Source organism: Oenanthe melanoleuca, chromosome 3 (genome assembly GCF_029582105.1).
Source record: "Oenanthe melanoleuca isolate GR-GAL-2019-014 chromosome 3, OMel1.0, whole genome shotgun sequence".
Taxonomy (NCBI): Eukaryota; Metazoa; Chordata; class Aves; order Passeriformes; family Muscicapidae; genus Oenanthe; species Oenanthe melanoleuca.
Window position 1 is genome coordinate 27,666,766 of NC_079336.1, and position 15,057 is coordinate 27,681,822.

General features: G+C 35.0%; 1 protein-coding gene across 4 annotated transcripts in view; it reads left to right on the forward strand.

The window, feature by feature from the left end:
* Nucleotides 1–13,828, forward strand: part of FAM135A (family with sequence similarity 135 member A) — a 79,448-nt gene extending 65,620 nt beyond the window's left edge. For all 4 annotated transcript variants that reach the window (XM_056487104.1, XM_056487105.1, XM_056487106.1 and 1 more), the window contains 6 exons: nt 59–150; nt 2,180–2,277; nt 7,485–7,636; nt 8,545–8,655; nt 11,732–11,845; nt 12,400–13,828. In XM_056487104.1, the coding sequence (XP_056343079.1) occupies nt 59–150; nt 2,180–2,277; nt 7,485–7,636; nt 8,545–8,655; nt 11,732–11,845; nt 12,400–12,605 (773 nt within the window). In that variant the 3' untranslated portion in view covers nt 12,606–13,828. The remainder of the gene's footprint in view (nt 1–58; nt 151–2,179; nt 2,278–7,484; nt 7,637–8,544; nt 8,656–11,731; nt 11,846–12,399) is intronic.
* The last annotated feature ends 1,229 nt before the right edge of the window (nt 13,829–15,057 follow it).

Below are 15,057 nucleotides of genomic sequence, written 5' to 3' on the forward strand. Positions count from 1 at the left end.
TGCTTTTATTGCAAGTCAACTTTGCAGAATCTAACTCTTGATTGTTTTTCTTTTGAAGGTAACAGTGCAGATCTAAGATTAGTGAAGACTTACATTGAGCTAGGGCTGCCTGGAGGAAGAATTGAATTTCTTATGTCTGAAAGGAATCAGGTATTTGCCAACTAAAAAAAGAATTTTTGTAAAGCTATGAGCAATGTAAACCTTCAGACACGTTTATTTAATGGCACTATTATATTTATCACATTTTGTATATTTTATTGTATTCTCATGGAATCCATTATTTGATCTGTGGTTTAAGTCAAAGTAATTACAAAATCTTATATGGTATTGAAGGTAAATGTTTTAGGGGTAACATTTGTTACTGCCAATTTATTGTGTGTTGTGTAAGTTCTCAGCATAAGCAGTTTGGATTGTGGATAAAATATGCTCGATACTAGTGGTAAAAATGTAATAGTGAAAACTGGTGTGGCAAGAAGGGAGATGTGTTATTTCAGAGGATCTGGGAAATACAAAATTCCGGTTGCTTGTTCTTTTGTCACATACTGCAAGACCTACATCATAACATGAACAAATATCAAAAGTACCTCTTGAGTTAAACTTCTGTGAATTATATTATTTTCTGATGAAGTAAACTTGCCAAAGCACAAAAGACCAATTTTTACTTTTTGTCTGTGTGTATGTGTGTATTACATATTGCATTAGACATACTTCAGAGATGAACTAGAACAAAGTCTTGTCAGTGGCTCAAACAAAAGCTTCATTTAGTGCACTAGCATTTTTCTGGCAGTAGCTGCTGGGATGCTTTGTGAAACAGGCTGGATAGGCACCAAGCCAGGCTTTCTCTTCTCTAGCCCTGTAGTTTTTGTCAGTCAGCAGCTGCAAGACTTTCTGATTTGTGGATTCCACTGAGACCACTGAGCCTAAGAGCTGTTGACAGACTTTTGTCCTTAATGTTGGCTGATTCTTTTTTAATGTTTTTACTTCTGTATCCATAGCATACAGTTGAGATTAATTCTGTGGTTCGTACATTGGTAATTCAGTTGCAAACAAGGAAATTGAAATAATTTACCGTATAGCTTGTTTTGGAAAAAATATTCAATAATCATTCCTCATTCACTGCTTCGGTTAATCACATATTTTATGAGCAAGTACAGTTTTTCCTTCAGGAGGCAACTGAAGAGACTTAGTCCATTTATTATTTCATATAAATAGATGTGAAAAGATTCTGTTCATCCTTCCTGGCCCACTTGAAACTTCTTGTCATTTAAAATTAAATGATCAGAAGTAGACAGGGCATTTAAGGTGCTTTTGCACTACAGACTGACAAAATGTTGTATTGCTATTTTCTTTCCTTGCTTTCCTAACATTGCTAATTATATGCAACAAAGATGTGTAGATTACTGTTTGCAGTTAGGGCTGGTTTTCTCTGTGTAACATTGGTTTGCATTTCTTGCCATTTTATCACCCAGCCATGCAGTAGTATAAGATTCATATGAAATTCTGGTTGGTTCTAAATTTGACTACTCTGGATATTTAATTTTGTCTACAAACTGATATTTCATCTCCTTCTTTCCTTCCCCAGATAATTTACTAATATGTTAAACACTACAGATTATAGCACAGATCCTTTGGAACTTGCACTGAAAAGTTCTAGGCAGGTTTTGCCTATCTTTTTATTTCCTACTGCTGATCATTGGGGAGAATTAGCTATGAAGTGGGGATAAGGCCTTAAGAATTTTGTTTGTTTGTTTGTTTCATTTTGAATAACCAATATTACTGTAGTCTGCTATTGCAGTAATTGTCTCATCTCTATTTCATGGGCAGTGTGATATAATTCTGAATATGCAGTTTGGTCTTCTGTTGCCCTACAGACAATCTTAAGTGTAGAGAACAGCTTAGAACTAAGGGTGGATGTGTAATGTTAAGATTTGTTTTGGTTGTTTTAGAAGAAAGTAGTCTTACAGTAAAATGTCTGTCACTTTATTCTGTGTTACAAGAAAATGACATGAAAAATTTATAATAACTAGCTGTAGTGTTTGTATTCAGACTTAATATCAATGCTTTTATTTGTGTGCTGTTGATTGGAAACACTGGGGAGTAAGAATTCAGACAGAATGCAGAATGTATATTGCTGCATTAGAAAATACAGTTATTATTTTTTATTTCTTTTATTTTACAGAATGATACCTTTGCTGATTTTGATTCCATGACAGATCGTCTTTTAGATGAAATTATACAGTATATACAAATTTATAATCTACCCCTTTCAAAAATCAGGTAATATCTGTTCTATACTGTTTACAGAAATAAACTTAAAACTAGAGCCCTGGGTTGTTTTAAACTGTGATGCTCAGAAGCAGGCCAAAAGAGAGATGGGAAAAAGCAATTTGGGACGGGGGAGGAATAGGGGAAAGGAGGACAATGGAGAGAGAGGGAATTGCCAGATGAAAGAAGACTGAACAATGTTGTAAGCTCATCTGTTGGTGGTTTTAGGGAGGAGGTTAAGCATTACATTTAAGGAATTGCTGTCCTGTGCTTCCACAAATTCTGCATAATAGAGTTCTGCAGAAAAACAGATATTATTTTGAGAAAGTCAAAGGAACCTGTAATAGCACTATGCCAGGATGAAGTTAGCTTCCTTCTGATTTTATAGTCCCTTAATCAAGAATGACTGGCAGACTGTATTGTCACTCCTACTTTGATCTTACTTGTGACTTTGAAGGGCAGCTGCATGAAAATATATTTCATTATTCTTTATGTTACCTGATTTCATCTGCTAAAGAGCATGTTTTGCATCTTATTAGAGGGCTTACCACACTGTATGCATTCCTGTTTTCTTTTACATTTACTTCCAGGAAATGCCCATTGCATTTATTTTCTCAAGGTAGGGTGACCATTTGGGCAGACTACCTTACTAACTCAGCAACGTTGCTGGAGTTAACTCATCAATAGATGAAAGGAGCTAATTCAATTCAGCTGATTTCATCCATTTGTTTAGGCGTCCTCAAATGATACATCCAGAAGGTTTTTTGACTTGCTAGTCACATGTGTTTCTGACAAGTTCTGTGTTTGGTGGGCCTTGTTCAGCTGCAGGAAACATCTAAAACATTTAAACGTAATCTCACTACTTAAACAAATGTTTCTGGTTTGAGATAGGCAAGATTTGACATGCTTAATTCTGTCTAAACTGTTGAGTTAAAAATTTAAAAAGCACAGTGTGATCATATTTTTGTTTCACAGACTAGATGGTAGCACCTTTGGTATGGGAGAGAAGAGTTCTGTAACCCACCAGCATACACCAGCATCTTCTCTTCCATGCTGTTGTCTGAAGACTTTAATGACCAAACCCACCCACTTATCTTCTCATTGTTTATAGCTGAGATCTGAACTCTTGTTTGCTTTTGGTTTGCTTCTCTCATAAGACTTCCAATTTGTAAATATTTTTCATTTTTATTTGTTACTCATCATTTGAAAGAAAAAAAGACTACGAATTTTTATTTTAGTTTCCTTTTTAAGGTATGTACTTGTCTTGGGCCCTGCTGAAACAGAAGTTTGCATTTCTCAACTTAAGCCTTTCTTATGAGAAATTTAAATCTGCCAACAAATCTTGTAGCTGTTTTTTTAGTAGCTACATGAGAGAACTGTTAGGAAGACATTTGCCTCTATGCAAGGCCTTGAAGGGATGACCCAGAAGGCCTGGGAAAGTACTGCTGAGAAATCCTCTGCTGAAGAAACCGATGCTTTCCTGCCTCGTTTTGGTTATGCCTCTGTAGAAAGCAGCCCTTGTAGTAGTTATCTATGATATCCTGAATGATGCTGGTTTCTCCTCATAAAATCTCCCCATCTCCTAAAGGAAGTGTTCTTTCTACAAGTGCTACTCCATAACCCAGTCAAAATAGACATCAGTCTCCAGATCTATGATTTTGTATGGCAAAAAAAAGCCAACATCCTAAGATGGTTGGATTTTGTCTTGCTTAAGCAGTAAGACATCAGCATCCCAGGGCTTCAGTATAATGACAGTGATGTTCATGGTGGGAGTTACAGCTTCCTTGGCATCGGGTCTGAATAGAATAATATCATATTTCTGTATTTCCAGCTGGCACATATGCTCTTTCTTTTGTTCCCCATTTACTCTTTTTTCCCTCCCATTCTCTGTTATCCCTAATGCTGGCTTTTTCTCCTGATTTACACAACTGTGCTCCTGCAGTGACCATTAATAGACCATTGGGGGCCACTTCCATATGATACCTGTACCTACAGTCTTCCACACCACACTTCATTCTAGTGATAACACAGTTCAGGCCACACAGAATAACTACTTGTTATTAATAGAAACTGTAGTAAAACTAAAACAACTTTAGACCTGACTTGGTACTTCTCTGGCAGATGATCGTTGTCACAGCTTAAACAAATCAAAATCAAGTTGGAGATAAGTCCAGAGATGTTTCTGAGATTCTGCCCTTTATTCGGATGCAGTCTCATGCTTGCAAGTAATGGCAAAATCCTACTTACTGTGCTACCTTCCTGTACTGAGAAAAGATACTCCCTGTACCACTGGAATAGTGTCAGATTCAGTAAACATTTTTGGTACTTGCAGAGCTAATACCAGTTATTGTAGCAATTCACTATCCAACACATTCGTTCTCCTCTGGACAAAATCTTTGTGCTTACAACAAGAATGCAGCAAGCATGAGCTGGAAGCTTGATTCAAAACAAATGGAATTTGCTTTATAAAATAACTATTTAGTAAAGAATCACTTTGGGGGACATCTGGAGGGACATCATTTGGACCAGTCATACCAATGCCAGCATCAAAGTTCATGCAACTTTGAAGCATGTCAAAGTGCTCAGTCATACCCATTCAAGTTTTGAGTATCTGTGAGGATAAAAGCCCTCTCAGATAACCAGGCAGCTGGGGAATAAACCACCTGCTCTTATAGTGTAGTTTCAGAAACCACTTTGCACATGTCAAGTCTAACATAAATTTCTGATGACTTGTATTGGACTTTGACCTCAGGTAGATTAATCAGCTTATCATCCTCTTCCCTAAGTAACATTGGCTCATAAAAAAAAGGAAGTTTTTAATGCTATGCATATATTAAAACATCTGTTTGTTGTTTCAGCACCTCATTGATTATGAATCTTGATTGATTTTTCTTTCTCCTATGGATTTTTATAGTTGGACAGGATTTTTGTTTATTGGCACAGAATAATGAGATTTTGCTGTGTCTGATTTCCTAGTATGATCTGAATTGGTCGACTTATATCATAAAGCATGTATAAAAACTATAATTTTGTTAACTTCAGTGTGTTAATGATATAGAAGATTGCAATATTGCCACCTAGTGTTCATGGCTTTTACAGAGCATCCCATGAGTAGGATGGATTACATTCCTGTCTTACACTTTCAAGACTCTATTTAAAGGATTTTCCTTTTCCTCCCCGTTTTGATTTGAGCAAATTTTTAAACTTTTCTCTATTAAAAAACAGATTTAAAGCTTATTATGTATTCATCTAAGCATCTGAATTGTACCACAATATATTACTGTAACCTTTATTATATTTCTGTGGCTTTTCACATTAACTACAAGTGTTTAATCTTTGAGGTATATTCACATAGCTAATTGTGAGCTCCCAGTTTTCCTCAAAATTTGTCTTTCATGTTTCTGAAGTTTTGGTTAGATATGCCTGTGTACCCCTAGTGATGGTAGAATTGATAGATCGATTGCTGCGTTTTTCACAGAAAATGCCCTTTGTTATGATACAATATAAGGGTTTCTCATCCCCTTATGACTTTTTAGTAAATACTGTTGAACTGTCGAACTGTCAAGAGACAGTTCTAATGTTCAGATCTTCTTTAGAAAACAATCTGTTTTACTCAAAAGCAGTTACATCATGCAGATCATCTTCAAGATCAACTCAATTTCTGTGGTCATTTACTTGTTCTTAAAGAATTGGTTTTGTTGTTCTTGTGTAGATTTTTATGATGTCCTCCAAGGGAACAGTTTTAAATTTTAGTATTCAAGAGAGCAGCTCAGTGTTTTGTTTTGCAAATGCACTGCTGTTTTGCTGACACCATAGAAGATACATAATCTTTCATTTCAGAATTAATTAGGCAAATGTAGCAAGCTCAAGCAAAGAATTTTTCATACAAATAATATGGGAAATCTAGTAGTAGAAGCACCTGAGAAGAATTTACAGACATGCATAAACCATGTATTGATAATGAACAAAAAAACTTTTTTCTGTTATAGAAATGCATAATTATTTAGGAGTTCAGGGTGGTTCTGCCATTCTATAACCAACTGTTCAAATTTTTTTATTTACCTTTAAATTGGTTTTTTTCTGAGGCAGCGATTCTTGCTTGGGAAGCATTTAAACGGTCAAGTAATCTTTTAGCACTGTATTTTACACAGATGTTACAGGAAGCTTTCTTTTAGCCACTATTGTTGATGAATCTAGTTATAAAGAGCAAAAAGAAGGATGATTCTGTAGGTATAATACTGTAGCACGTATGTGACCCAGCAATGATAGTTCTAACATACATAATTTTGGATGGTTTTCTGTTTTCACCATATCCTGGGGTTGTAATGCAGGAAAGCACTTTTTCCTTCTAACTTTGTGAGTCTGGTCCCTACCATATACTCTTGAAGTCAGTGCCTAGTCTGGTGTGGTCTTTACCTCAGCAGGGATCTGTAAGCATAATAACCAGAACTGCTTAATTTCGTAGTGTCCATTTTAAAGAAATTATTTATATAGACTTGTGTGTATGACAGTAAGCATCTCACGTTAAGGAATATTTATCCTTGGATACAAGAAGCTAAAGAGTCCCATCCATCTTTCCCTTAAATTGCTTAACCAGGGAAACACCTAAAAGTAATATTGTCCTGACAGAGACATATCCTTCAACTGTCTGCTCAAGCTGATAATCACTTCTTTTGGTCAATCTGCTAAGCAGAACTGAGATGTTGCTTCTGTTTTTTAAATAATCAGGTTCAGTTAAGTAATGGTGTTCCCCCCATCAGGACTTTGGAATCTGTCTCCAGTAGATTGTTTCAGGAATGCCCATACATTTATCACATTGAGTGCCATCACATGCCAAAGTTATGTTTTCAGTCATGCATGGCTCATAAAATATTTTCTTCATAGTTAGTGCTAAGGGAAATTAACCCAGAAATAATACTGGGTTTTGGTGGTAGATGCTGGTGGAAGGATAGTTTGGTTTTGTTAGCTTTTCAAAAATGCTGTATAAAATATCTCTGGAGGAGTTCAGAACATGTTTGTAATGAGTTAGTGCAGCTTGAGAGATATGGACAAGCTATGCCTCCTGTACAAGATAAAATATAGGTCCGAATGGAAACTTTTCATTAATTTTTTTTCCATGCTCTTTTAGCATTTCATGACACCTGTTTCCTTTTTCTCTTTTGAAAGAAAAATATCCACCATAAAATTCCATGTTATATTGCTTTTTCTTTTTTAAACAGCTTTATTGGACACTCACTGGGTAATTTAATAATCCGTTCAGTGCTCACAAGACATCGATTTCGGTATTACCTCAACAAACTTCATACCTTCCTGTCTCTGTCTGGACCACATCTTGGTACCCTCTACAACAGCAGTGCTCTTGTTAATACAGGTGAAGTATTATTTTCTTGAAGTAGTATTACTTTAGGGGAAATCTTGTCTTTGAAATGCACTTAGCAATTTCATGTGGGGTGCACATTTCTGCATTAATGTGATTTTGAGAAACTGCATATTTCACTGTCATAAGCAGAGAAGAAGGTTATAAAGGATCAGTAAAAGGATGTGCAAGAGGTGATTGGCGTGTTTTCCAGTATGTTGGCTTCAGATTTTCTGTTACAGCATAAATAAACTCCAGTTTTAATCTCTTGAGCTCAATTTATTATAAACTGAACTTGAATATACTTAATCTGCCAAACAATTATCTAAGATACATTAAAATAATTCTGAACTATTGATGTCTTTTCTCTCTCAAAAATACCTTACAACCTGCAGTGTGTTTCTGCAGATGTGCATGGCAAGTGAGGCAAGATTTTTTGAAAAAACAGTTAGCCACCTATTATTATTATTTGCTAAAAAAGAAAATATAGCACCATAGAAAACATTCTACTGTGGTATTCCTGTGAGAAAATTCTGCTTCCTTTTTTCAAGTTACATTTAATGACTTCAGTTTAGAAATTGGATAAGTAATGCCTGTTGTTTTTTGAACATCAACATGTTCTAATATTATATAAATTATTGAAATAGAATGTGTATATTCTGGCTAACATTATTGTATTTACACTTTCTGGAAGTTATTTTTTATGGGCAGGCATGTACATTAGTGGAAGTAAAGGCCTTCATGCTTCATGGTATAGACAGGAAAGAAAATGAAAATTTAAACTTTCTCAGGTTGAAAATGCTTACACGAAAAGTAAAATTAATATGTGAGAGACTGTTATGAACTTTACATATTATACTTACATTTAATTAGTTTTCATATTTTAATTTGGATCTATACTCACATTGTACCTAATAATGCAGGACTGTGGTTTATGCAGAAATGGAAGAAGTCTGGTTCTTTATTGCAACTGACATGTCGAGACCATTCAGATCCACGACAGACATTCTTATATAAACTTAGTAAAAAAGCAGGTAAGCTTTGTTAATGCTTCCTATCTCTTAAAGGCAGCTGTGTATAAATGTAAATAGTAAACCTAAAAAGAAAAAGAACTTATTTTCAAAAAGCTCCTATTTACACTTTAAGAGTTACTTTAGTCCTGTATTCTTCAAGTAAACAGTAAACCATTTTTATTGCAGAGGTAGGATATTACTTTGAGACTTTCCTTCCTAAGTAATGAGCAGAACTTGAGTGCAGTCACTATACCAACAGATAAATAGGGAATTTTTTAATATCTATGAGCTACTGTGTGGCAAGTCAAGTACATTCATACACATTTAGGATTACGTGTTTCTGTATCTGCCTTTCTTATATATACTATAAATCTAAAATTCTGCTTCGAAGTTTTTGCTAAGTAGTCTTTTATTGCCTCATTAAGATGGTCAGGGAAAGCAAAAACCCATTTTCATAAAGGAAGGAGAAGTTGTACTTAGCATAATAGCTAAATCCTAGATCAGATTATTCATACTTTATCATTAATACAGTTTTCTCTGGGTTGAATATCCTTATTTCAACTGTTGGCCAAGAATGCATTTTGCCAGTGGATGATGTGCCAGCAGGGAGGTAGTTTCCATTAAGCATTATAAAATCATTGAGGGTTCATCTGACAGGTGTTTCTGAATATGTGTCAGTCAAGCAGTTGTGGAGCCAGAGATGCTTGTGCTGTTTTGTGAAAAATCCAGGTACACTCCTACTTCAAAATATTTCTAGGTTGTCACAGCAGAAATTTTGTTAAAAGCAATGAAGTACAAAGATATGGGCAGGAAAAGACTGACATATAGCTCTTGAGGTGCTTGAATATAAAATTTACAGGACTTGGAAGAAGCAGAAAATACTAAGGAAGGAGCAAGAAGAAAAAACATACGTAAGATAGGAATATTGATCAAATTTTGATTTTAGAAAAACTTGGGATTTTTTTACCCTGGTCTTCAGAATCCACTATCACAAAGACATTCTGTTGATGATAATGAAATATTTAAAGCTGAACTGGTATTTAAAGCTTAATTCAATCTAATTTTGCTGTCTTTTGAAAAGAAATGTTTGAACATAAACAGAACTTATGTGAGAAGTTAGGCTCTGGGTAAGTGAGTAAGACTGTTGGACTCTGTTAAGAGATAATCAGATTAATTCATCTGGTTTAAAGTTTGCTTTAAAAAAAATTCATATTCCATGGTTTTTATTTGAGTACTGTTGTCTGTTGTAGAAATGTGACATATTTTCTGATGACAGACATTTATATGATAGATTTTTGAAAGACCTGGATAGCACCATCTATCATAATAAGAGTCATTATCATAGTAACAGTCATAATGTGCATTTTAGACTTCCCTATAAATGATAGAAGGAATATAGAAGTCTTCAGGCTCAGTTTCTGCTTTTTTCTTTCTTACCAAAAAGATGGAAAGAGCTGTATTTTGGGCCACAACCTCATACACCATCTAGTTTCCAGATCCTTCAGTGAGGTCGGTGTAAGGGAGAAGGAAAGGCTGGGGGAGAGAGGAGAAAGAGATGCGAAAAATCTCTAATTTTAGATAAGGAGAAAAGAAAGTAAGTTTTATGTTTCCCTCATAGAGAAGGAAGAAAGTTTTCCTTTGAGGGGCGAGTTAGTATACTGTACATACAATGCAGGTGTTGGTGCCTTTCACTCTTGATATCTGTACAAGGCCTGCTTCTGTCCTGACATCTCTTTCTTCACTTAGTGGGCATACAGCATTGGCTGTGCTTGACTCTCAGACACAAGGTGAGAGGCATTTGGGATTTCCCAGTCTGCACAATTCCTCTTTTCACATTCTCAATACAGGGAATTTGTGTACTAGTCTCGACAGGTATTCTAAACGCAAGTCTTTCCACAAGTCACTTAACCCCAGGGTAGATGCAGAGACTGACAACACTGTTGAGAAATATAGCTATGATTTCGCGATCTCTGTAGATTTTTGTAATCATATAGGAAAATAGAGGTCTAAGATGAAGAATTATTTCTTACTGCTTGATGTGGTGTCTTCTTTGGACATTGACTTTGCATCTGGGAAAATCCCTAAGGCAGCAGAAATGAAAACCTGCTGTGGATCCAGCAGGTGGTGTTTTGAGGGTCAAGGTCTCAGCTACATTGTTGTATGGTGGCTTGTGATTCTAGATTTCAAATCTGCCAAAGAATATGTTAAACACATCATTCTCTTGCTTAACCACTAAATGGATGAAGAATAGGTAAACAGTAAAAGTCACTTATCTTCTGAAATACCCTATATACTTTCTTTGCTCCTGCTGAAGATTTTGATCACTTTTTAATGATGAAAGATTGCTGATACTTAGGTCTAAAATTGGATATTCAGAATGAACTGTTCTATGGCAAACTATTTTCTTAAAGTGCTCCATTGTGTTTGGCCTAAAGCATTTGGACAGCATCAGAAATCTGATGCAGCTTTTTAGAGCAAATGTAATAATTAAATGTCTTTAAGGGCTCCAACTCTGTCATTACTGGAGATTCCTACCTTTGCATTGTTCTACTATTAGCATGCTTGTCCAATAAGTAGAAAGTCTGGCTTGGTTATAAAGGTTTAATTATACTTTGGGGTTGTGTTGGGTGGATTCTGCACCTGTGCTTGAGCTGGTTAAACCTTACAGTGAGGCAGTGCTTATAGAGGCAGTATCATGTATATGTTGGTGCTAGGCATGAATTCTAATGCAGCTTTTGTCTGAAACATCAGTGAAGACAAGGCACCATCCATCTTTAGGTTTCTTTAAGCAATGTGGAGGCTTCTTCTATATAACCAGAAACCAACCACTGTATTCAAAAGAAACAAGATGAACCATACTCAGTTTAATGGGAAACTCTAAAACTGAGCCATGGCCACGTGTATTAAATATGTACAAAGGGAAGGCTGCTACCAGTCGTCTTATTATTTTGTAGCTCTACCTACTGTAATTGTTTTTTTTCCCTTTGTGTGCAAGATCTTGTAATAAATTAGTGCCAAATATCCGTTGTAAAACATTTAATTATTCTGTAGTAATAGATCAAAGGCTTTGCTATAAGTAATACCTTTCTTCTTGTAGGTCTTCATTATTTCAAAAACATCGTGTTAGTAGGATCTCTACAGGATCGTTACGTTCCTTACCACTCTGCTCGCATTGAGATGTGTAAAACAGCTTTAAAGGATAAACAATCAGGTAATAAATATCCTGCAAAATAAACAAACCACTCAGGTTAAAACCTCACAAGTATCAATCTACTCCCATTTAATTTTGGCTGTGTAACTGAGGCACCTCTATTATGTGTTTAGAAACTCTGGGCTTACTTTGTAGTAGTAGAGAGAAAATCCATGTGGAGGCTGACTTGCTTTCTGTATCTGTCTGTTACTACATGCAGATGGAGATGAGAGTGAACAGCTTCCTAGCTTGCAGACTCCACTGAAAGTTAGGTGAGATAGACACAGCCCTGTTGAGATATCCTAGCACAATTGCATTCTTGTATTTATTATATATTGACAAATAACTTTTACATGATGCAATAAATTAATGAATGTACAAATACCAAAATGCATAGCTTCAAATTATTTTTCCAAGATTTCTAGAGGAAATTAAACTTTCTGTATGCTCTATCTTAATGGAACCACAGCATAACACATTTCTCTTACTCTGGAATGTGTTCATTTTGAGTTCAAGGTCAAACAGTTGTGTTTGTTTCTGGCGATTCACAGTACAACTTTTCTTTATCTCTACAGGACCAATTTACGCTGAAATGATCCAGAACCTGCTTCTGCCAGTTATTCAAAATAAGGAATGTAATTTGGTTCGTTATAATGTAATTAATGTATTACCCAATACAGCAGATTCTCTCATAGGGAGAGCTGCGCACATTGCTGTTCTTGATTCAGAAATATTTTTAGAAAAATTCTTTCTTGTTGCTGCCCTAAAATATTTTCAGTAAAGAAAAGCATTGTCAGAGACTTGGTTATTACCTCATTAACAGATGGATTCAGATAATGTGTGGTGTTAAAGTATAGCTGCAGCTGTATTTTAAGAGATATTTATACTTTTTATATGGAAGATAATTTATATCATCCACACTTAGGGCTTTTTAACATCAACTTTACTTTCTAGGTAATGTGACTGTGCAATATTTTTTTATTTTGTTCTTTTTACTTTTCTATTACTTTTTCTTAATTTTGGGTACCTAATTATTTGGAGATTAAAGCACAGTGTGTACTTTTGGTTGGTTGGTTATTGGCTTTCAGACAACAGAAGTCAATGTTACTTGGCTACATTTTACAAGAGGCTTTAGATGCCAAAAATAAATTGGATTTTAAAATTCTAACAATGTCTTACGTGTTCACTTGTCATATTTTAGCACTGTAGGAAGTTTAACTGGAAACACAATGAGCTGCTAAAATTCTGGATATTTGAAAATTATTATATCTGCTACAGCTTAACAGTCTTCTACAAAATCATTACTGTCATTGTTAAATATGTTATGCCTATGGGAATATATTTTCTGCTGATCTCAAAAACATGGTAGTTTACATATTCAAATTTTATTACTGGAACTTTTGTTTTCAGAATCAAATGGCAACTAAGGATTTTTGAACGTTCAATGCTAGCTGCCTTCAAATAATTGGGGTTTTGCAAACTGTATTAAGATGGTTCCTTATTCTGTCAGCTCATCAGATGAACATGGACAATTTTATGTGGACTTCCTTGTATATACTTAAAATAAGTAAATGTTATAAATTTCTGCAATACTTTTATGAATTTAAGCAATTTTTAAATATTGTTAAAATGTTTTATTGACTATAAAGTATTGTAAATATAAATCAATACATCTTCAAATGAGACAATATTGTAAACTTTACCTGTTTAGTGACACAGATAAAATGTTTTTGATATACAGAAATGTTAAAGGTCTGACTCTACTGGTGCTGAATTACATAGTTTGGTTTCTTCTTCCTTCCCTTTTCTCTGTTTCAAAAAATAATTCACTAAAGGTGGAGGAAAAGAGTTACATGTACATTCACTAATTGTACACTAATTGTAATGAACATTTTTTGAAAAATATAAATTTGTTGTATAATGCATGTTTATTTTTAGCGTTGTGTTATTGCATCTGGTGTTAATAAAATGAAAAAATTACTCTAATGAAAGCAATTAAAGAAACTGAAATGTTCTACTAATTACCAAAATTCTGGGGAGGCTTTTTGTATATAATTAATAATTTTGTACTTCTGAAATTAATATAGCAATAATAATATATAATGAAGTGATTTTGCATTTGATATGGAATGTTGTATAATAGTCTTTGTAATATGTGGGGGTGGAGAGTTCCCTGTAACTTACAAGATGCTCAAACGGGTATCTTCAGTTTAGCAACATATACACTGCAGAGTATTTTATTAGAGTTGTGGTAGGCAAGTCCTTACGACACGAAAGTATCTTTAGTACATACTCACTATAACAGTGCCTATTTTTATTCTTAAATTTATATTATAATGTTGCTATTAAGCTCTAAATGTTTAAATTATGTTCTGATATCTCAACTGTCTTTTATTTAACAGTATTATTGAATTTGGCTACTGGCTAAACTTTGAAGAGCTGTTTAAGGGAGCTAAAGTTACAAAATATTCCTTGATTCACAAAAGACTTTAAACTGTTCTTAGTAAACAAGTATTTAGTTCTGTCACTATTGAAAAATGTCTGTCTTGCTTTCTGTCTCTGGAAATCTGAATGTGTAAAGCATGCTTTTGTGATCAGAAAAGCAGAAGTATCATGACAGAAACAGACACTTCTTTTTTTTCTTCTTTTTTTTTTCTTTTTTTGGGGGGGTGGTTAACAGTAGATCCCATCTATTTAAGACAGATTGAATTAGGTTTTTTCTTTGAGGAAAATGGATGGTGCAGGAAAACATATTTGTGTGTAGGTGTATCAAGAAATAGGGCCAATTAGGCGAATATTAAATTCATTCTCTCTTCCTTAATTTTTATTGCCTACCCCATATGTGGTCTGGTAGCCCTCTCAGTACTGTGGCTTTTGTGAGGACTGTTTGATATGCCAAAGTCCCAAAGGAATGTGCCGTCTGATAGTAGTGAGAGGCATAATGACCCCAACATGTCCTTGAAGCATAGGAAGTTCAAATTTATGTACACACTGTGTGGTCACTTGCAGTTGCTCTCTGAACAACACGTGGAGGCTGGGATATTTTGGATAACTGTGCATGTGTTGCATGGCATGTTCCCCCTACTCCTGCAGTTTTCTGCCTTCTCTTTACTAGACCTAAATACAGGCTTGTGTATACATAAGCCAGTGTGATCTGATGCGGTAGCAGCTATAAAGTGCTGCTACTCACCATCTCCCCACTCTTCTGTTTGAATGAGGGCTTCCTTCAGTGA